The sequence below is a fragment of the Crinia signifera genome, chromosome 19 (genome assembly GCF_055691185.1).
Source record: "Crinia signifera chromosome 19, ASM5569118v1, whole genome shotgun sequence".
In the NCBI taxonomy this organism is placed as follows: Eukaryota; Metazoa; Chordata; class Amphibia; order Anura; family Myobatrachidae; genus Crinia; species Crinia signifera.
In genome coordinates, this window is record NC_139226.1 from 46,988,645 (window position 1) to 47,010,422 (window position 21,778).

At 44.7% G+C, this 21,778-nt stretch overlaps 1 protein-coding gene across 22 annotated transcripts in view; it reads right to left on the reverse strand.

The window, feature by feature from the left end:
- The window catches only part of PHLDB1 (pleckstrin homology like domain family B member 1), a 198,677-nt gene that overhangs the window by 41,691 nt on the left and 135,208 nt on the right, over positions 1-21,778 (reverse strand). For 21 of the 22 annotated variants that reach the window (XM_083162499.1, XM_083162498.1, XM_083162497.1 and 18 more), the window contains 2 exons: positions 10,465-10,587; positions 8,802-9,856 (listed from right to left, as the gene is read on the reverse strand). In XM_083162499.1, the coding sequence (XP_083018625.1) occupies positions 8,802-9,856; positions 10,465-10,587 (1,178 nt within the window). Of the gene's footprint in view, positions 1-8,801; positions 9,857-10,464; positions 10,588-15,394; positions 15,735-21,778 lie in introns of those variants that run through there. The other variant, XM_083162509.1, reaches the window with a different exon arrangement.

Below are 21,778 nucleotides of genomic sequence, written 5' to 3' on the forward strand. Positions count from 1 at the left end.
CCATGTACCAATAGCTCGGTTATGTTTTTTTGTCTGCAAATAATCTACGTGTCTGTCCATTTTTTGTGTGTGTATTTTTTTGTATATATTAAATAGTAATCGTAGCCCTTTAATGTTTAGGATCTTATGTACTTAAAACCAGCTCTATGAAATGTCTACATCAGCTCATCTCTATTTCAGAACCTTCTAATTTAAGCAGATTTATTGAGATTGCATTATAGCAATTCACAAGGTTTCTTTATTTGATTTAACTCTTGTCCTTACTTGAATCCAGTACCACACAGTGGGCTGAGCATGGTTCTTCCACAGCCAGTGTACCATGGTAGCCATGCTGCAACTACTACAGGAGCGCATCAAACACAATGCTCACTCCAGCTGGCTGGAACACAAGGAGCTTCCCACAGGCAAGTGATGAATGAGATACTATACAAACAGAAATATACATATTGCTCTATTATATGCTGCTGAGCTATCTAATATGAATTTGTGTGAACACCTGATGGTGGCTGTTTTTTACACACGGTTTGCAAATCATTGAAATCACCCATTAATCAATATTAATAATCTTAAGGTGGCCATACACTACTGCGATGTATCGCAGCACTATATGGGCCACCCCACCCCCCCTGAGCTGCTCAGGACATTCCCGGGTGGCAGGATTGCATGCTGTATCGATGTATCGCATGCAACCCTGTTCCCCGCCGCCGGGAGGGGGATCGAGGTTGGACGAGCAAGCAGGTCTAACCTCCGGCGCAGTCCCCTGCGCATCGGAGCAAGAGGGGGACATCAAACACATCCGATTCAGGACGATTTCTCAGGATCCCATCGGAATCGGGTGAAATCGGCCTAAATCAGACTATTGCATGGTCACCTTAAAAAACTAGCTGATGTGGCCGGTTTCAATGAGGCAAACTAGCTGAAGCTGGCATCATAGACCAATGCCACATATACACACATACACACACACACACACACACACACACACACATACACACACACACACACACACACACACACACACACACACACACACTAGCTGATGTGCCCAGTTGTAACTTGACAAAGGTGTGCTGGACGGAACATTTTAGCCCTTTTCACAACCGTATGCGTTATGAATTTCAAAAAATCCCTCCTTAGTGGGTTTCTCTAAATAACGGTCACAGTTTTCAAACCACTCAGCAAGTCACATGTTCCAGGTCATCCAGAAGGTGCAAATGAAGAGTTCACGAGTACATGTATCTGGCCAATAGGTCAACAGTGTCTAGGTCGGCATAGACCAATAGACGACATAAGTTGTTTTTTATTTTGTTTTGGTTTTTTTTTGGACTTCTTCATGCTCTGGTTGTGAATGGTCAAAGTGTGCCAAGCGAAGCGAACCACAGGAAGGGGCATGGTACGTATATTTGGAGTCCGTGTGAGAAAATCTCCAAATTGTCAGGGTAATTGTTTCCTAGCAGGGCGCCCACTACGAAAATAGCTTAGTGTGCTATTCTGCGTAGGAAAATCGATGTCCATTTTAATTGCACAGGAGTGCTTATACAATGAAATATTGCATAGGATCGCATGGCACCAAATGCGATGCAATGCGATATTTCATTGTACAAGCACCCATGCCATGAGATGTGATGGGTGCTTACAATGAGAGGTGATGTGATGTGTGCATAGTATGTGATGTAAGCACCTGCACCAACGCCATTGTTTAGCGTCAACCCCAATATCCACGCCACCCCAAAGCGCAGCGAGCGCAGCGTACCCTGCGAGGGGCGGCAGAATGCGTCCTCCGACCTTTTCATACCCCTACTATCCACGTCGGCGTGGAGTTGAATTTATATAGTGTGGTAAGTGCAGTGAGCCCCACGAGGGGACGCGGAAAACACGTAAAGCAATCTGCGTCCGCTCGCCACGCTTCGTGCTCGGTCAACTCTTTATACCAAAATCGAGTTCACCACCTGTCAGATTTTCCAGAGCACTATGATGATGCATTGTAAATGGCAGACCGACATTTTGCCACATAACCGTAACCAATAGCAACACCAATATTTTTTGTAACATATAGGGCTAGATGTATCAAGCTTCAAAAGTGATAAAATGGAGAGTGATAAAAAGCCAGCCAAACATCTCCTACCTGTTATTTTTTAAACCCAGCCTGTAACATGGTAGTTAGGAGCTGATTGGCTGGCTGTTTATCACTCTACATTTTATCACTTTTTGAAGCTTGATACATCTGGCCCATAGGCACCAAGAACTGTAATTTGGTATAAATGTAACATATGGGAGAAAAAAAAAGAGCAGGTCACTGTTTAGCTCAACCGCTCAGACTAGGACTTATGGGCCACTCTCGCATAGCCATATGCAGGCAGTTTCTGAGCGATGTTACTCAATTGAACCACATCGCTCAGAAAATGGCCCTTCGTCGCTGTGTGTGTAGGAACCATAGCGATGCGTGGCCCTGCAAGTTGCTTTCTCCCAGTGATTAATAACCAGCTCGCTCAGCAGTGCTGTGTGCTGAGCAATCTAGCACAGGGTTGCCTACCCTCCCGGAATGGCCGGGAGGGTCCCGGAAATCTGGTCCCCCTCCCGGCCCCCCGGAATGGGTGGCAATCCTCCAGCGTACCCCCCCAGCTCCTGGGATGTGTCCCTCGGCAGGGGGGGGGGTCCGCGGTAAAATGCAGAGATCGCTGCATTTTAGGCCCCCCCTCCCCCGCAGTGTGATCGCTTGTAGTATTATATTTTTCTGTATTTGATTTAGAAGTTATTGCCATTTTTTGGAATCTGCTTGTTTTGGAACATTGGGACATAGACAGTAAAATCTTTGCTATCCTGGAAAGTAATTGAGCAAACAAATGTCTTTGCCTTGAGTGCATGCCAGCGGGGATCCTGTGTGTGGAAATATCTCACTGATGAAGTCATTCTAATGAAAACAAATTACTGTGCAAATCCTAATTTTTCAAATAAGCGCTCAATTGACCTACTGTGGACAATTTAGTCAAAGCTGCTAAATGGATAATTTGATTCTGGATAATCTCCAATCGTCACATTTCGGTCATTTGAGTCTGGATCCAACTAGGGAGGCATCGTTTGCCCATAATAGAGTAAAATAAGATCTACTTTAGTCTTAATTGACTTTAAGGGGCAGAAGCACTGGTTTACCCTCTGAGAACGTGTGGGGTCCAAAAAGGGCTTCTTTGACTATATAACAACATCTTGAACTTCGTGGTGTTTCACCAGGATGAGAAATGTACATCATTTACATGAACTTCCAAAAACATCAGTACGCCATTATATTCCTAGTACCTTCAAACCTTTTTTTAAAAACATATTACTTGATCAAAAGTTTTCCCTGCTGCAATGTGTGCAGTCGAAATACATATCTATCTGTATTTGCATTGTCGAAACTCTCACCCCCGCCGCCGTTTTAGACAATTAATGGCCGTCCTGACATTATTTTATTATTATAAATTAGAAATTTCACAAAGCAAAACTCATTTTTTGTCATTTATCTAGCGCAGTCTTTGATATGACTATCAGGCGTTGATTGGTTTGTTGTGGGCAACTAAAGGTGCCCATACACTAGTAAGATTTTCTTCAGATCTGGCTGGTTGAAACAAAAACATGGTTATGGATGAGTGACAGTTTGTTAGTTTTCCAAGCAAATGGTCAGCTGTCATTTGCTCTCATCCATAACCAGGTTTTTGTTCCAACCAGACAGATCTGCAGATAAATCTGCGTGTGTATGGCCACCTTAACACTCTCTATCCTGCCTACCCTACCCCTCCATCCTTTCCTACTTATCCTATTGTTTTTCGTTCGTCCACCCACCTCCTTTTAGTATGTTAACTCTTACGAGTAGGGCCCTCCTTCCTTACCCTACCTTTTTACCTCACCTGTGCTCCTGCCCTGTTCTTCCCTTCCTCTACTTCATCTTCAGTCTCCTCGACAATTTCGACACCTACTACAGAACTGATGCTGATTTTAGTTCTACCAGCTATACCCCTATTTATACTGTATTTTATCAACACACCCTGTACTATACCTTGTCATTTGTTTGCTATGTACGGTGCTGTGGACACTTTGTGGCACCTTATAAATAAATGAACCACTGCTGCTGCTGCTGCTACTACTACTATGGGCCAGATTCTCTAAGCTTCAAAAGTGATAAAATGGAGAGTGATAAACAGCCAGCCAATCAGCTCCTACCTGCCATGTCACAGACTGTGTTTGAAAAATGTCAGTCAGGAGCTGATTGGCTGGCTGTTTATCACTCTCTATTTTATCTATTTTTTGAAGCTTAGAGAATCTGTCCCAAGTCTTAATAATTCTTCCCCTTTGTCTACAGCTGAAACTCTGTTCCAAACAATTTGAAAGCATGATTTGCTATTTTTATTATCTATTGGTCAATGCTTGGGCTACCCAGATGTCTCCCTAATTTGCATATATTCCTACAGGCTCAAGCAGAGGAATCTGATGTTGCGGTAATTAATCCTCTAGGACAGGGACAAGTACAAACAGAGGATCTGTAATGTCAGCATATTTGGCAGCAGCATCTTGTGTTCTCATTGCAATAAAACCAAAAATATATTATATATCTTTTTAAACCCCTCTCACATGCTTACTTGTCAGAGGCTGCCCATAAACGGGTGTGGTATGACTGGCCGAGTGTCAGGATTTCGGCGGTCACTATATGGACATCAGAATCCCAGCTGCCGGTACTCTGAAAGGGGGGAGGGGAGCACAAAAAAACACCTTGTGGTCTTTGCTCACCACTGGTTCTATTCTCCATCTATGGGGGTTGTGGACCCCCATGAGGGAGAATAGCCCCTGTTGCTTGGGATTCCTACGGTCGGGCAGTTGAACAGTTGGGATTTTGGCATCCATATACTGTCGGACAGTTATCTGGCACCGCATAAAACTCCCATAGTCCTCAGCTCACTGGCAGTGTGTGGGAAAGAGTAACGTACTGACAGCGCCACCTTGTAACATTGAGGAGGGCTCAATAAGAGCTCTGCCAATGTAGTATAATACCGAACGGGACTATGGAATGGATGCAGAGCCCCATGTAGGTTGGCTATTATTTTTCCTGCATTACGAACATGGGGAAACAGTGCGTACATTCCCCATTATGCCTCTTTATAGACAGAAACCCCCTATCTATATGGGTGGCGGACGGTGTCCCGACAGTCATTAACCCGACGTCGGGATCCCGACTGTTAAAACACAGACGGCCGGGTTCCTGACGGCCGTCGGCTATTTTCCCTCGTGGGGGTCCACGACCCCCATAGAGGGAGAATAGAATAGGTGGCTCGCGTAGCAAGCCCACAAGGGGCTTTGTTGCGCTGGCCACGCCGTCTGAGACCAGGCAGTCGGGATCCCGACTGTCGGTGAATAATACCACACCCATCTATATGCTTAGTGTAATAGTCATCATCACCAGGGTCCACCAGCCCTGTACTGGCTGCAAGTGATACAGATATATGTAGGGTTACATCCAGCTCCACAGCACACAACTCCACCAGCCCCTCCTCTCTGATCCAGCTATAATAGAACGCAAAGCTGCCATCCAGCTCCTGCACGCATGTCGCAACACTGAAATGCGTCACCTTTATCTGGGTACGCTTGGTTCCAGAGCATGCAAAGTGCAAAACCACAAGAGGTACGCCCCACTAACAACCTGCGTGCCCGTGCATTGGCACCCACAAGTGTAAATTGACCCTTCATGTTCTGAATTGCTGACTGCAGAGGCTTCAGAAGAAAAAAATAATGTGTAGCTGAACATTGATGGCTAACCTTGACACTCCAGCTGTCGTTGAACTACACATCCCAGCATGCCCTACATCATGTTTAGCATGGCCAAATAGCAAAACTGTAGCAGGGAATGCTGGGATGTGTAGTTCAACAACAGCTGGAGTGTCAAAGTTAGCCTACACCAGTGTAGCAGAATGTTTAGATCTCCAAGAGGTATTTGGAAGGTTGCAGCGATATAAAACTTTCTGCTTGACAGATGTAATAACCAACAAGTTACATAACTAAAATATAAACTATTCAAATAAATCCAGCAAATCTATCAATGAAGGACTTTTGTATCTAAACACAAGTTCCCTCATACTGTTACTGGTAACAATCACCAATGTAGACTTTGCAATACCATGTTTCACACCGATATCATTCACTGTGTAGGCGAGTGCAAAACTGCTCCAGCATTAAGTGTACAACTGTAATGTATTCCAATGGGACCGGTGACAGGAGGTGAGCTGCAAATAACTCCCAACATACCTTAACGTCTATTCCTAATCAGATCATTCGTAGCATTTGTGCTTATGTTACTTTCTCTACACCCCAGTACAAGTCTTAAGTAGTAAGCTATACAGAACATGCTGTTAAAAATTAACTTGTGGAACATACAGATAAAACATTTGTAGGCAGAAACAATAGCAACATTCTACCTAAAACCACTGAAAACAAACGTCACACATCACAGAAGGCTAAATCTTACCGTAATAGTGAAACGATTCAGATATTTGACATTTTGATAATAATGGATACCAAACAGGAGTTGAATAATGGTGACGATTCGTCCCACACACACACGAGACCCTCAGGAAAATACTTCAAAATCAGCTGAGAGTTGCAAAAACGTCTGAACATATCTCCCTATACCACTCCCCAAGCTTGCTGCGCAGAACTCCCTAGTCAGAGGTGCTGATTAACCCCCTCAGTATCCACAGTGTACAAACACCTGGCCAAAAAGTGGGGCTGTGATTCAGAAGGGTGAAATCTCTGTTGTGATTGCAATTCCTAAAGCGGTGTCTTCTATTGCTCTGGGTATAACAAAATGATTTTGTTTAAAAGCAGGGATTCATTAACTGGCACGAACACATTGGGTACAGGTGGTGCCCAAACTCTATGCAAAGTCTGGACCATTGTGGTTATATTGAAAATATGAAAAGCATATACAGTCGCTGGCAGAAGACCATTACGAGGCCCACAGGCTAGACAGTGACACATACCATGATCAGCAATATGGACAAATGATTTATATACTGTGCACATGTAATGCTCATTCTGCTCCCTCATCTGTCTCTAGTGGTTTGTGGATGCAACCCAATAGCCCTGATGGCCAGTATAAAAGCCTCATGTTGTATAGTTATTGAGTGTCCAGCTTCTGATCATCCCAAATATAAAGCAAACAGCCTAATGCCTCTATAACACTCCTATTGTGCAGTTCTGTAATGAGCAGCTAACAATATAGTCCCAGTGTATATTAGAATAGCCTCAATGCAGTCATATACTGTACAGTTCTACAATGTCTGGCTAATGAATAAGTCAATGTATAACATAATAGCTCCAATGTCCAGTATAGTATCAAACTGTACAGTTCTAGTATGTCCATCTTATGAAACAATCCCAAGGTACAGCATAATAGTCCGGTGTCCAGTATAAAGGATCATACAGTATTGTGCAGAGTCCAGATAATGTAAATGTATAGCATAATATCCCCAAAGTCCAGTAGGTCGACATGCATTGGGTCGACACCTGAAATAGGTCAACTTCGCTAAGGTCGACAGAGTCGGAATGTCAACAAGCAGGGTAGGTCGACAGTCAAAAGGGCGACCTGAGTTTTTCACATTATCTTGAGCAGATGTGCCAACAGGTGGTATTTCACAGCATGGTGGGAGAATATAATAGTGCGCCGAGTGCAGCAAGCCATGCGAGGGGACGCGGTACACTTGGACCGTGTCCATGTTGACTATGTCGACATTCGGGACAAAAAAAAAGAAAAACTCATGTCTGCCTTTTGACTGTCTGCCTTTTGACTGTCGACCTTCCCATTATCGACCTAATGCATGCGTCGACATTACGACCCAAACCGATTTACTTGTGAGAACGGTTTTTCTAACCAATGATTCTTTTACCTTTGGCTATAAGTAAAGAGAAAAAGGATCATTGCTTTGTCTATCTTCTTCTAATACTTGAAAGAGGAGATATCATCACTGTAGCCCAGCGGTTCTCAAACAATGGGTCCTGCCCCAAAGTGGGTCCCGACCTTCTCAGCATGGGGTCGCGACTCTATGTTGCTGACCATCAGGCTGACGACCTTTCTAATCTCAGTCAAGGATACAAGGAGTCTGATAGATCTGTTGCATTGTCTGTTAGTTTAGACTCCTCCCATCACTCTGTGCCTCCACAATGCTGCCATGTATGTGCGGTCTGCTGACTACACATGTGATGGGATGACCTTCTGCAGTCACTTGCTGGGGTCCTGTAATTATTTCTATTGTCTGATGAGGTCCCAGAGCAAAATAGTTTGAGGACCCCTGCTCTAGCCTAAGCTGCAGGGATCCGTCACCTAAACAGGTGACATTGGTACAAACTGCATTTGGAGGTAACGGTATAACTAATAAACCATTTAGATTTGAAATAAACATTTTCTACATGGGGTGTTGTACAGGGGGTGGGTGAGGTGGACAAAACTGGGGAATCCACTTGCACACATACTATTCTGAAATTTGCTACCGTTGTTTCTTATGCTATGGCCTCCAACTCTTGGGGCAGTGGAGATTATCCTGGCCGCAAATCTGAGGACGATAGCTAGCTCAATGTGACATTTTTTCATAATGGCTTCAAAACGCACAAGCATTTCTAGATATTTCTAATATAGACAACATATGGATACCCTAAGTCATGATCATTAATAACCATTGTACACACATACAGTATATGTACTTTTTGTATTTGTTGTGCTGGTGTCACCATTATACATTTTGCATCCTTACATATTTCTTTGCATTTCCTGTAGCTCTTACCAGTCTCTCCATTTCTTGTTCCCTTAGCCGCTCCTCTCTCTGCCTCCGATGGTAATCCAGTAATTCTTCCTGGTTGTCACTGATGTCAGTGATGCTATTTTTGCGTTCTCTCAGTCCGTGCATCTTCCGCTGAGCATTCGGACTCTGTGAAGGTGTTCCTAGAGATCCAAGGCTGTAGGCGGGAGTCAGTCGTCGGGGTTCCTGAAATGCGGAGGGTGACGGGCTACGATCCCTCATCTGCCTGGAAAAGACGTTATCTTCAGAGCCATGAGAACTTGCACTGCCCACTCTGCGACGTGCTGGAGCACGGGGGCTATCAGGGATTCTTGATGGATTCTCGGATGGAGGGTTGGAAGAACTAGGAATCCCTCTTCGCGACAGAGAAGGACTCGGTGGAGGAAGGTTTCTCATACTCTCTGGGTTTTTTCGCCCCAGTCTAGGGCTTTCGGGAGGCAAACTCCTTGCTGTCCCCACCGTCTGCTTGTAAGGACTCAAGGGTCTATCCATAAGTGAATGCTGAAATTTGCTGCCCATTAGTGGACTGCTGGGAACACTGACACCACCCATTCGGATTCCTGCTCCTGGACTAGGTGGGCTATGAAGATAATTACCCCCTGCCCCACGTGTTGACCTTAATTCTAAATTGCTTCCTCCATATGTGGGCAAGGGACGTGGCAAAGAGTGGCTAAAACTGGATGTTCTAAGAGGCACTACTGGGGGTACTGCGGAGGTTACTGCATCTTGTCTGGAAGAAGGGCTTGTAAGACTGCCGGGAGAGGACAACGGAGACTGAAATGCATTTTCATACCCAGAATTGGAGGAGACTGGGCTTGTAGGTGGTGAAAGCATACGGCTGCTTCCGCCATTAGACATAGTGGAAAGGTTCTGATTGGATGACTGGGACAGTTTCCTGGCCAAAGGTGTAGGCCTCTCTAAAACCAAAGAGTCCATGATATCTTGAAGGTTTTTCTCAATAGAGCTCACAAGTGAAGTATGTGAAGGGGAATTACGTTGGTAGCCATCATGGGACCCGTTCAGAAGAGAAGGTGAAGATTCTAGAAAAAAAAATATATATAAATTATGAAAAAAAAAGACAAAAAAAAGGGAAATAGTTGAGAATAATTTGATCTTTTCACATGTTTTAAATGTGTTACATTGAAATATAAGCACTATTATTGAGGAATTATTTGTTCACAATGCAATTATAAATAAGAAAGAAATACCGTTAAAAAAAACCTAACAAATGCATTTTTATCTGCTATTTTTAAACCATTTAAAATTACTGAAAGCCCCCAATATACAAACATACATCTCAAGGAATGAGGAAACACTAGGAAACAAGAATTTGAACTGGACCAATCAGAATGCTAGAAATACTTCCAGACGTTTATGAGCTAAAACAACAATTGTAAATTTAAATGAAATTCCCAGGGGTGGGAACGGAACGGATTAGGAAGGAGAGAGAAATATATATTTATATTTTTTGTTGCAGTTATTGAAAGACTACAATTGAGCAGGATACTTAACGGGAGCACTCATTGTATTTTTATCCTGTTATGACTGTTGTCAACATGAAATATTCCTAAAAACACAGTATAGACGCAGATCCCAGCCCCTTGTCCTAGTACACTAGCAGGAGAGGTCTGTTGTTCACAGTTCTTACCAGCAGAGTGCAGCTTTGACGAAGTGCTCCTCCCAGTGGAAGGAATCATGGCTTTCATCCAGTGAGCCTCAGCTGGGTGGTTAAATCTCAGATAAGTGGATTGGCCCAGGCAGATCATACAACCTGCAGAGTGGAGAGACAAAAAGGATTAGTTGAAATACCCTAAAGTTGATTAAAGCATTAAGAAACAATAGTGGAGATCTGCGATCATACGATAATCTAATTATTACTGCACCAAAGGACAAACATACTAAAACTAGCGATGAAGCACGAAAATCGAAGCTCAAATTGCATTCATCTCAAAAAGTATAAACAATAAATAAATGAAACCCAACTGTGGTGAGGAGGTTAATACAAAACATCAGAAACAAGCGTACGGGAACCAGCCGATGGACAAGGACATAAGCCAGTGATGTGGAACCTTCGGCCCTCCAGCTGCTGTTAAACTACACATCCCAGCATGCCCTGCTGCATTTTTGCTATTTGGCCATGCTAAAACTGTTGCAGGGCATGTTGGGATGTGCAGTTCAATAACAGCTGGAGGGCCGAAGGTTCCCCATCCCTGACATAAGCAATAGAGCAGGTAGAAGTGTTTGGATGAGTTCAGTTTGGCAGCACTATCTACTGAATAGAGGTATTGGCATTGCCGCCATTGGACCAGGAGTAACTGAGGTATTTCAGAAACATCCAGGGAGTGATTGCTTCCTATTATGTACATTTGTGCTATTTCTGCATAAGATATATCGTATACGATATATCTAGCTGTGATATATTGCATGCTGGGCGTTCTCATGCGAATGTGCCCATGATGCGAGTACGGGGGGCGGGCAGCTGATATCACTGGATGTCAGCTGCCCGCCCACTTCCCTCAGAGTGCACACGCACATCTAAAATTGTTCTGAGCAGACTTAGATGTGTGTGTGCCTTCCACATAATTCGATGGTTGGCGACCATCAAATGATGTGAGTGTTCTCCCACAGGCTGCGAATTTGCATCCAGTGCGTGCGAACACACACGGCCAGGCCACCATTCGCAAGGCGGAGTTTGGCAAACTCGCAAGGCTGCGAATCAATCAGAATAAAGCTGGCCATACATCTACAGATCGATTGTCAGATCTGGCTGGTTGGAACAAAATCCTGGTAATGGATGAGAGCAAATGACAGTTGGCCATTTGCTTTGAAATGCTGGAAAACTGCCAAAAACTGTCACTCAGATACTACCAGGTTTTTGTCCCAACCAGCCCAAACTGACAATCTGTAGATGTATGGCCAGCTTAACCCCCAATAGCCCAACTTAAACACATTAGCCAAAAAAAAAAAAAAACACTATTGAAAACACACACAGACACAGCAGTGTCTGACCCTGAAGTCAGATGAGATTTCCCTTGAACTCCCCCTGGACCTTCCCGGAAGTGATTCCATACTATTATGTACTTTTGCATAAGATATACTGTATCTAGCCATGATAAATTGCATGCATGCGATTTTCCACTTTACAAACGATAGATCGTCCCGAAAGGTCGGAACCGCATGAAATCATGCAAACTCATTGTAGTGTATGGGGCCTATAGAGTACCTTAAAGCCATGGGTCTGGATTATATAAACTCACAGGCACTGTGCCCCATCACAGCCCAATTTAAACACTTCAGCCCAAAAAAAAGACACTACTGAAAACACACAGACACAGCAGTGAACATGTCACAAGCGAGTGCAGCAGAGATCACAGCGAAAAACATTAGCCAAGAAACAAGACTTTACACTGACCTTTGTCAAGGTTAACTGGGAAAACAAAGTTTAAGAATTGGGCTATACAAGGATCTACAAGATAGATATACTCATTACTAGAAGACCCAGGTCCAACTCTTCCAATAAGTGCTACAATTAAAGAGTGCCCATATGTTGTCAGAACTATTTAGAAATGTATGTTATTTAAAGTATAAAGGTCCATACACACTGGGCGACTATGCCAATCATCGCTGCGGGGAAAGCTGCTCAGTGCATACACACTGAGCGGGTTTCCCCCTGCCCGGCGCCGACGGAGGGGGGGGGGAGGACGGCGTTGCATAGTGCAGCGCTATGCAAAGCCATCCTGAAAGCCGCTCATCTGCTGGTATAACCAGCAGATGAACGGCTTTCCCAGCGATGATGCAGGAGCGTGCAGCAGCACTCACCGCCGGAGCATAAACACTGGGCGGCTTTGAGCTGAAAGCCGCTCAAACTGGGTGTTTTGAGCGACTTTCAGCTCACAGTTGCCTAGTGTGTATGGGCCTTAAGTTTAGTATAGTTTAAGAGATTTTTGTCTCTGCAGATTTTGCTAAATTGTGTACTTGTCAAAGACAGGGAGATATTGGACAAGGTCCATGCCTTGCTGGCAGAGGAATGAAAGGTGTGGCAACTGGGGCAGACCTCCAATGAAGCTGGATTGTACCCCCCTAAGGGAAGGGCTGTGTATCTAGCACTGTGTAAACACTCTGTCTGTTACTTGTATTTATGCCTGTGTGATGCTATACATACATCCATGGTGGACACCAACCAAATGACTTTGTAATTGTAATGGTGCTAGCTTAATTTACTCTGAACCCTTAGGAGGTACAGGGACCCTCACCATTGTATATAATCTGCATGGCACAGTCTAATAATATAATATAATATATCTGAAAAGTTAGAATAATTGTATGGAAGCAGTAGCTTGTAATTCATGTGCTGGGGTTTAGGATGGCAATTAAATGCCAAGCCTCTTAACATGTATTACTGTTACCTTTTATTTATAAAGTGCTGACATTATCATCTTATTGTGCAATGCTGCAGAACCAAATTATATATAAAGACAGAAAATAGAAGGTAAAAAATTACACTGCCCAAGGGTGGGGTGTATCAAAGAGAATGAGGAGCAAGAGAGTACCAACTAATCAGATCCTAACTGGCATTTTTAAACAGCCTGTAAAGTGACAGGAGCCCATTGGTACTTTTTCTCTCTGCAATCTTTGATTAGTCTCCCCACAAACGAGCTTACAGTAGAATACATACTTGCCTACCCTCCTGGAACAGCTGGAAGTGGCCCAAAAACCGAGGGGTGCTCTAAGTCTCCGTAAAGGTGGGCAAGTATCCCACTTTGCCTGCAGGTACCCTGCACCCTCCGCATGGCCGCCTACACAACTGAGTACAAGTGAGTGGTGTGGGAGTGACCCGATTCACGTTGAATCAAGTCATCATAGAGGGGGAGGGAGACACAATTCCTTGGCTGTGATGTCATGCCCCTGGTCTCTCCACCTTCCCATTCGGCCATGACCAATTGTGCCCACCACTCTGCCCCTCTCAGGGGAGTGGACAGTGAAGTATGCAAGCATGGTCTAATAGGCACGTGGCTAAAATAGTGGAGTTACAATTGTAGCTGCTGGGGAAGTAAGTGTGGCTCATAGAAGTCAGACACATTATCAACCACAGGATACAGATGATACATCTACAATATATAGGACAAAATGTCACCACACGTAAAAAGTTGATGTGGCAATGGTCGAAACATGAATCGGTCATCAACGCTGATGGCTGCCTAGGCGCTGTGCAGCTCGGCGGGTATGTGTTCCTGTCTCTCCCTATACTGTCTCTCCGAGTGGCGCCGCTGATGGCTGCCTAGGCGCTGTGCAGCTCGGCGGGTATGTGTTCCTGTCTCTCCCTATACTGTCTCTCCGAGTGGCGCCGCTGATGGCTGCCTAGGCGCTGTGCAGCTCGGCGGGTATGTGCCCCCTGCGTCTATATCCTCCAGGGTACTTCTAGCATATACCTGTATGTGTTCGTATATATATCACTGTTTAACTGTACCTAACTGGCTGTTGCACAGCAATCCAAGTCAAATTCCTAGTATACGCAAGAAAGTAAAACTTTTGAGACTTCTTCATACTTTAACATCCATTGGGAATGATATAGTGTGCCATGTGCGGCAGTAGCGGAGCGAGGCACCTGGCACAAACCATGGCAAGCAAAGCGCCCTTGGCTTATGTCGACCTAGAGACTGTCCATCCTATGATCCATACCAACCAAGCACCAATAATAAAGTAGTTGTTGGTATTTGGTATGTCTGTGCAGGGCTCATGTGTCACTGTATACTGAGGGGAGACAGCAGAAAGTGGAGACATGAACACGTCTAGACTAAACTCAGCTGCTGAGAACTACAACTGTCTCTCTAAAGCCCCCACACACTGGAATGATTTTTTTGGCAGATTTCCGACTGATTGTCCGATATAAATCGGCCGATTTTTACAGAGAAACGGTTGCAGATTCATAGATCGTGTCTAAATAGACAGTCAGTAGGTCTACATGCAATAGATCGACATGGTCACAATGGCGACTGGGTCAAAATGTCCACATGAAAAAAAAGTAGAGTTTTTTTTGGTGTCAATGTCGACAACTGTTGACATAGACCCTCACTTACTGTGACGCGTAGCCTCGCTGCGCTCACCATGCATCGGGCACACTATATTATTCACTCTCCATGTCGACATAGATGGTGAAGTAAGAATAGGGTTACCTACCCTCCCGGAATGGCCAGGAGCCTCCCAAAAATCTGGTCCCCGGGAAAGGTGGGCAACCCTCCCGGATTCTGGGAGACCCTTGCTCCACACCCCCATCGCAGCATGCTTCCCCTGTCCGTGGCGTTTAAATAGTGCAATCTGTGGGCCCCGCCCCCTCCATGGAGATCAGCAAATCAGGTTATTTTACATCCTGGGGGCAGGGCTTAATGATGTCACACTCAAGCCCCACCCCCGCTCCCGAAGAGGAGACTACAAAAGACGGCAACCCTGAGTAAGAACCAGCTGGTATAAGCATCAACAAACAAAAAACTCATGTCTACCTTTTGACCCTGTCAACCTTTTGGGGTAGACCTACTGTCTATTTAGACACTGTAGAGCTAAAAACCAGAACCACTACTTACCCTGGTTCTAGGGCAGGCTTTTGTTCTGCTCAGGTATTAGGGTTATATATCGGCCAGTCCATAGTAGCTATGAGCTTGGTGTTATTCTTTACCATCATTCTCACTGCTGGGAAAGGAATCCCGATACTTGTTCCCCAGGATGTTTGGCAGTAGCGCTACACAAGCAAAGGCCCAGAAATGGCAGCAGCAATGACAGTGTAGACCACTGGCTCCCAGCTGCTGAACAAAGGCGATATCCAGCAGATCTTCTAAATAACCTTGTCCTTGGTGTGATGACTCCTCGGTGCTACCATGTAATTTCCCTCCGCCTTCACACATTTTTAGCAGTTTTACATTTGTGGGAAGCTGATGATTATGTGGGAGGTAGGCACAGAGCTGATCTAACACAGCCATCTCACTGCCTGTGCCAACAATTGGTCCTCAGAACTCTTCATTTAACATTAATAACTGAACCATATGAAAAAAGCAATATAAATGTAAACAGTGGCACATGACAGAAGATAGCAGCCTGCGTGAACGCACTGCAATATCGGAGGTTGGGTATATTTGGTGATATATGCGAAACTGATAGGGATGACCATTGATGGTTTGCTGGCCGAGGATTTGCAATCATCAACGGAAGAGTTAAGCTGGCCATACACTAGGCGACTTCTCAGAGTGAAGAAATTGCCCGCGATTCCCCCGGGAGCCTCCTTTTGCATACGATATATCGCATTCAATCGCAGGCAAGCCTCGCTGGCCTAGCTGCGATCTGACAGATCTCTCCTGCTGGTGGTGCGACTCTCAGGCTCCAATGCGATGCGCACAGGATCGCGCATCAGACCATCTGTCAAATACATGCAACTTGGATGCATTTTAGGAGATTTATCTCAGTAATCGCAAAAAAAAAAGTGACCAAATTGCATTTATATCGCCCTAGTGTATGGGCACCTTAATGGTCAAGGTCTTTGTTCTCCTCCCCAATAGTATTGTAGCTCATTACATGTGGACAGATTCCAATGACTATGCTGTTATTCCTTGGTTGGGGTGCCGGACGGCTCCCCGACAGTCATTACTCCGACGTGGGAATCCCGACTGCTTCCTCGTGGGGGTCCACGACCCCCATAGAGGAAGAATAAAATAGGTGGCGAGCGCAGCTCGCCACCGTGCCCGCAGCGTGGCGATCACAGCGAGCCCGAAAGGGGCTTCATTGCGCTCCCCCCTGTGCAGTCGGGATTCCAACGTCGGAGTAATGACTGTCGAAATCACCACTGTCGGTGTGTTATACTACACCCCCTTGGTTGATACTAGATGCCAGCTCACATTGTGATACCCACTTAGCTGAACCACCAACCCCGACTGCATGACGATTCTGGTATAGGGGGTCGACAACTTCTACGTCGATCGTGATTAGGTCGACACCTGAAAAGTTGGTCTAAACAAATAAAAACATTAAAAGCTTGTGTGGACATTTTGAGTGTCAACCATGTCCTTGTCAACCTTCTGTCAATGTCGACCTATGTTAAGTTGACAGTTTTTAAGTCGACCATTAGTGGGCAACCTAGCAACTGTCGACCTAGACATTGTCTACACAGATACCGTTCATGACAGCCGGCATTCTCCAGCACAGAGTCTGCAGGATTAGAAGAGTGATTGACTCAGCAACACAGGAAGTTTTGCAACAGCAGCTGTAGAACTCAGAGACGCCGAACATCATCCAGGGAACTCCAGAGGAAATGTTACACAGCATATGACATGAGGAGGACGTACAAGTGTATGCATTCATTGCTGGCACAACAAACACCGACTGATGCTCAGCGTGGAATTAATGACTATCACAATGATGTGCAATAAGAGCGGTGCAACAGTAAAATGACTGGAATCCAGGGGCCGATTGGCCACAGCCCTTACAGGGAAGATCTCCAGTAGGCCTAGGCACCTGTGAGTCAGCCAGTGACTATTTACATCCACTGTCACACCTGTTAAAGAGACAGAAGTGGGTGCTATCTGGGGGTGTAACAATTTATGGGGTGCTTGTCAGTGTCCGTGGGGTGGGTGTGTGGGGGGGTTGCGGTATTTTATGAAATGTGTAGGTTTGTGGTTTGTCACAGGAGCTTGATGGTGTGGGGGCACCAGGCTGTTAAGCATCTTGAAACCAATGGCTTACACAAAGCTGGTGTAAGGATGTATCCATCCTGCCTATATTGGTGTTGGTTCTGCCTAGATTTAATTTGGTGCCGCCCACGTGAGGCCACTTTTAGATCATTTTCCTGTTCCCAATCCACCCAAGCTTGAATCATACAAGGCAGGAGGGGCAATAAGTGCAGACTTACCACAAATGGTAAACTGGCAAGGCAGACAGAGTGCATACCATTAATGTGCTGATAGCTGGCAATAGTAAATAAAATAATATAGAAGTTTAATCAATGGAACTACTCAAGGGCAACAAACAGCGCTGGAGTGAGCAGCGCAACATGGTAACAACACAAGCCAACTCTGATACGTTCAGCTGTCTATGCCAGGGTTGGCGGAGTATGGGTTTCCGGGGGAGTGTCTTGGTAACGGGAAGTCAACTCAGCGGAATTAATCAAGTGTGACAGTCTCACGGCTTCCTTACATGGACCTGTAACCGATGTAATAGCTGAGGTACAAGGCAAGAGCGGACTAGGAGAAAAAGACAGTGGCCGGGACAATGAGTTGAGGTGGTACCAGCAAGATAGAGGTAGACCGCCTTCATCTAACGGAGGAGCAAAGACTGGTCTGGGAGCGGCTTATAACACTGGTAGGTAAATTGGAAGAAATGTATGGAGATCCCAGAATCAGGCTGGAGCACAAAAAAAAGAATCGGCAGTTCCAGGGCGATCAGTCCGCTGCGGAGAAAGTTTCTGCATATTACCAAAATTGCAGAATTAGATTTCTTTGGATTTTGCATAAAGTTTAAAAATCGGTTTGAAATTTCTATTCCTGCTCATCAACGGATCATAACTTTTGTCCTCAATAAGCTTTGCTTAAAAATTCTCTTGTAATGTAAATCCCATTTATTAACATTCTTTGTGCTTATAAAGATTTCCTCTGCGTTGTACGGCTACATTGAAGCAGGGATTTGTTCTGTTTATACTAACTTTGTTAGATTGTGTTAGAATTACAAGAGAGAAGTGGAAAACAGATGATGACTTTCTAATGGGGCATTATGGGGCCTACACACTGAGAGATTTTGCTGAGCAATGCTAGATCGCTCAGCACACAGCAATGTGCTGCTGAGCGATCTGTCAGGGCCAGTGTTCTACAGTGAGAACACTGGCCCTGTCCGGTGATGTAACTAGATTTATCCAGCATGCTGGATCTTAATTAACAGGCGAAAGCAACATGTGGCGGTGCCGCATATTGCTGTCGCTACAGCCCCTACACATGAAGCGATGTAGGAGCAATTTCTAAGCGATCTACTCAAATTAAGTCAGATTGCTTAGAGAATGTGATAAAAATCACCCAATGTGTACGCCAGGGTTGCCGACTTTTAAATGCTCCTCTCCGGGAGAAGCCCGGAGAGGAGACTTTCCTTACCCGATCGGGAGCGGGGCTTGACCGTGATGTCATTAAGCCCCGCCCCCATTACGGGTAATAGGAGAAATGACTGATCTCCATGGAGGGGGCGGGGCTAAAGTGTCACGATTGTGCCATTTTAGCTCCGCCCCCTCCTCTGAGACCCGCGGATTGCGGCATTTACATGCCCGATTTTTCGGGAGACTCCCGGGAATTCCGGGAGGGTCGGCAACCCTGGTGTACGCCCCATTACACACAGGGAGATTTCTGCATAATTTCTAACAATCGGACTAGAAATGAAGCACACATCTCTCAGTGTGTATTCCCCATAAAGATGCTATCGCTGGTCTAGATCATTCAAGCATGCAGTATAGATCTATTTAGGTCGCTTAGCAAGGGACTGCCAATTGCCCGTGTTTTAGGAAGCGATCTACGCCACCCTCACTCCTGTATTACCCACCCATTATTTAATGTATCTTTTTTTTTTTTTTTTTGCTTAACAAAAATCTCCCACACTAAATTGCTCAGAACAAATATCTTGCTCAAATCTCCCTGTGTGTACGCCCCATAAGAGTTTATGCTTCACTATGATCTTCCTGGTGGCAGTGTTTTGTTTTTAATTCAGGAGAACCTCATCATACAGTACATATGGTGTCTCAAAAGCCATCAATACCTCACACAGCAAGAAGCTTTTTCCATTAAGATATTACCATGCTAGTACATATAATGTGCTGTCCCTAAACAAGTATAATATGAATTATTTGTTCCCCACAGTATAGAATGGGTTTATCAGATTCTCATATTTGCCCTTGATGTGTCAGGGAGGAGGCTGCCTTTGGGAGTGCCCAGTGGCCCAGGACTTCTGTAGGCAGCAAAACCGGGAGGCCGATATCCACCGCTCAACCTTGTTACTCCTGAATTGGCCAGTCTATGCATTTTTCAGAAGGGGCAGAGACTTACATCGGAGAGTAGGAAATGAATGCTGCTGAAAAAAAATACCATTCTACAAGACTGGTTATACCTAACCCATATAAAATTTCTGATTATAGAAGGAAAAACTACATTTTATTTTTCAAATGCAATGGGTGGAGAGAGTGTTTCAGGAATGTTTTATTGCAACGTTGTCACCCTCAACGCACTTGTGCTTTGGATACAAGTGAAGGTGCCTTTTACTTGTATCCAAAAATTATGAGTTTACAGAAGTCTTGGGCAACATGGACACATATATTTTCATGACTGTCCATTAAAGTAGGCTGCAATGTTTATTTTACACTTCTGGCCACTGCACAAAATGATTTTTAATCTTTGCTCATATGCCTAGGTCTTGCAAATGTGTCTGTTTTTACTTCAACTTAAAAAAAAAGAGTTTCAAAACAAAAAACAGGTACCGTCCCCATACACGCTGTGACAGTAGCGTGCAATGCAACGTGTTATCGGGCAGATTGCATCGCAATGCAGGCGTGTTGCATGCGATGCGATCCGCGGGCAGTACAAAAAAAAGTATGTGCAGCACTATGCGATGCCCACGGGAGCGTGTATAGGAACCGAATGTCTCAGATTCCATGGGGGACATTGGAGGCTTATGACCCTGGTCAGTCCCTTATTATTAACATGAAAATTGTAGAACAATCTGCACAACATATGCAGACAAGAAAACATAGCACAGGGTGGGTATCCAGTGGAATGAAAGAAACTGATTTACTAGAAAGTACCAAAATCCTGTGTTCTCCCTCATCCACTAGGGAACAGTGAGGCTTATGACAGTGGGGACATTCCAGAGCACCCATCACCAGTGGGCTGAGACCCCTGCAATAAAGAGCAGCCAAACTGAAATTTAGGGGCCGCAAAGTTACCGAATCTGTCAAATCTGTCAGAAGTCTCAAGTGTCCCCTAGTGGATGAGGTAGAAAAATGATATATTACCAAGAGTGTTGCACCCATTACAGACATGTATTGTGCAAAAAATGCTCTCCTTTATTTTTGTATTATGTAACGCTGCCTCACAGCACTGAGGTCATGGGTTTGGTTCCCATTATGGCCCTAACTGTGCGGAGTTTGAATATTCTCCCCGTACTTGCGTGGGTTTCCTCTGGGTGCTCCTCAAGCAATACAAAAATATATTGACAGGTTAATTGGCTCCCAACAAAATTAACCCTAGAATGTCTGTGTGTGTGTGTACATGTGGTAGGGAATATAGATTGTAAGCTCCACTGGGGCAAGGACTGATGTGAAAGCTCAAATATTCTCTGTTAAGCGCTGCGGAATATGTGTGCGCTATACAAGAACCTGTTAATAAATAAGTAAGTGTATACAACCACATTCACTACCCCATCGCATCCTTCTTCACAGCGGAAGAAAAGACAATTCCTCATGATTCGGAGTTTGCTGTGGACCAGTCTTTGCTTGTGGACAATACAAAAGCCATGAACAGAAAAAGTGCAAAGTTCACCTCCTGGTTGTGTTGCGGTCACTTTAAATAAATTGTGATAAATCACCACAGAGGAAAGGTGCCAGCTGTGCAAATAGGGATGACTGTTTCTCACCTCCCACACAATGGACAAACACTCCTGCACTGAGGGCAAGCCACACCTTCTGGATGAGAGTTTTCAGCTGAAATAGGTATGAAGGGGGTGAAAGCTATCAAATCGGTAACTGTGCACATTGTGTGCTGCAATTACTGGTTAACCCGATTATTATCCTAGTGTTTAAAATAAAACTAGGTCAATTTCTGTTCTTGTCGCACCACACAGCGCTGTCACTTCCGACAGCCAAGGATTGTTTAGACAAATAAATATATTTCTTTATAAGAAAGCCACAAGTGCCACTGAAAGACAATGATGGGAGCGAGCATGTGTAGAATTTATGC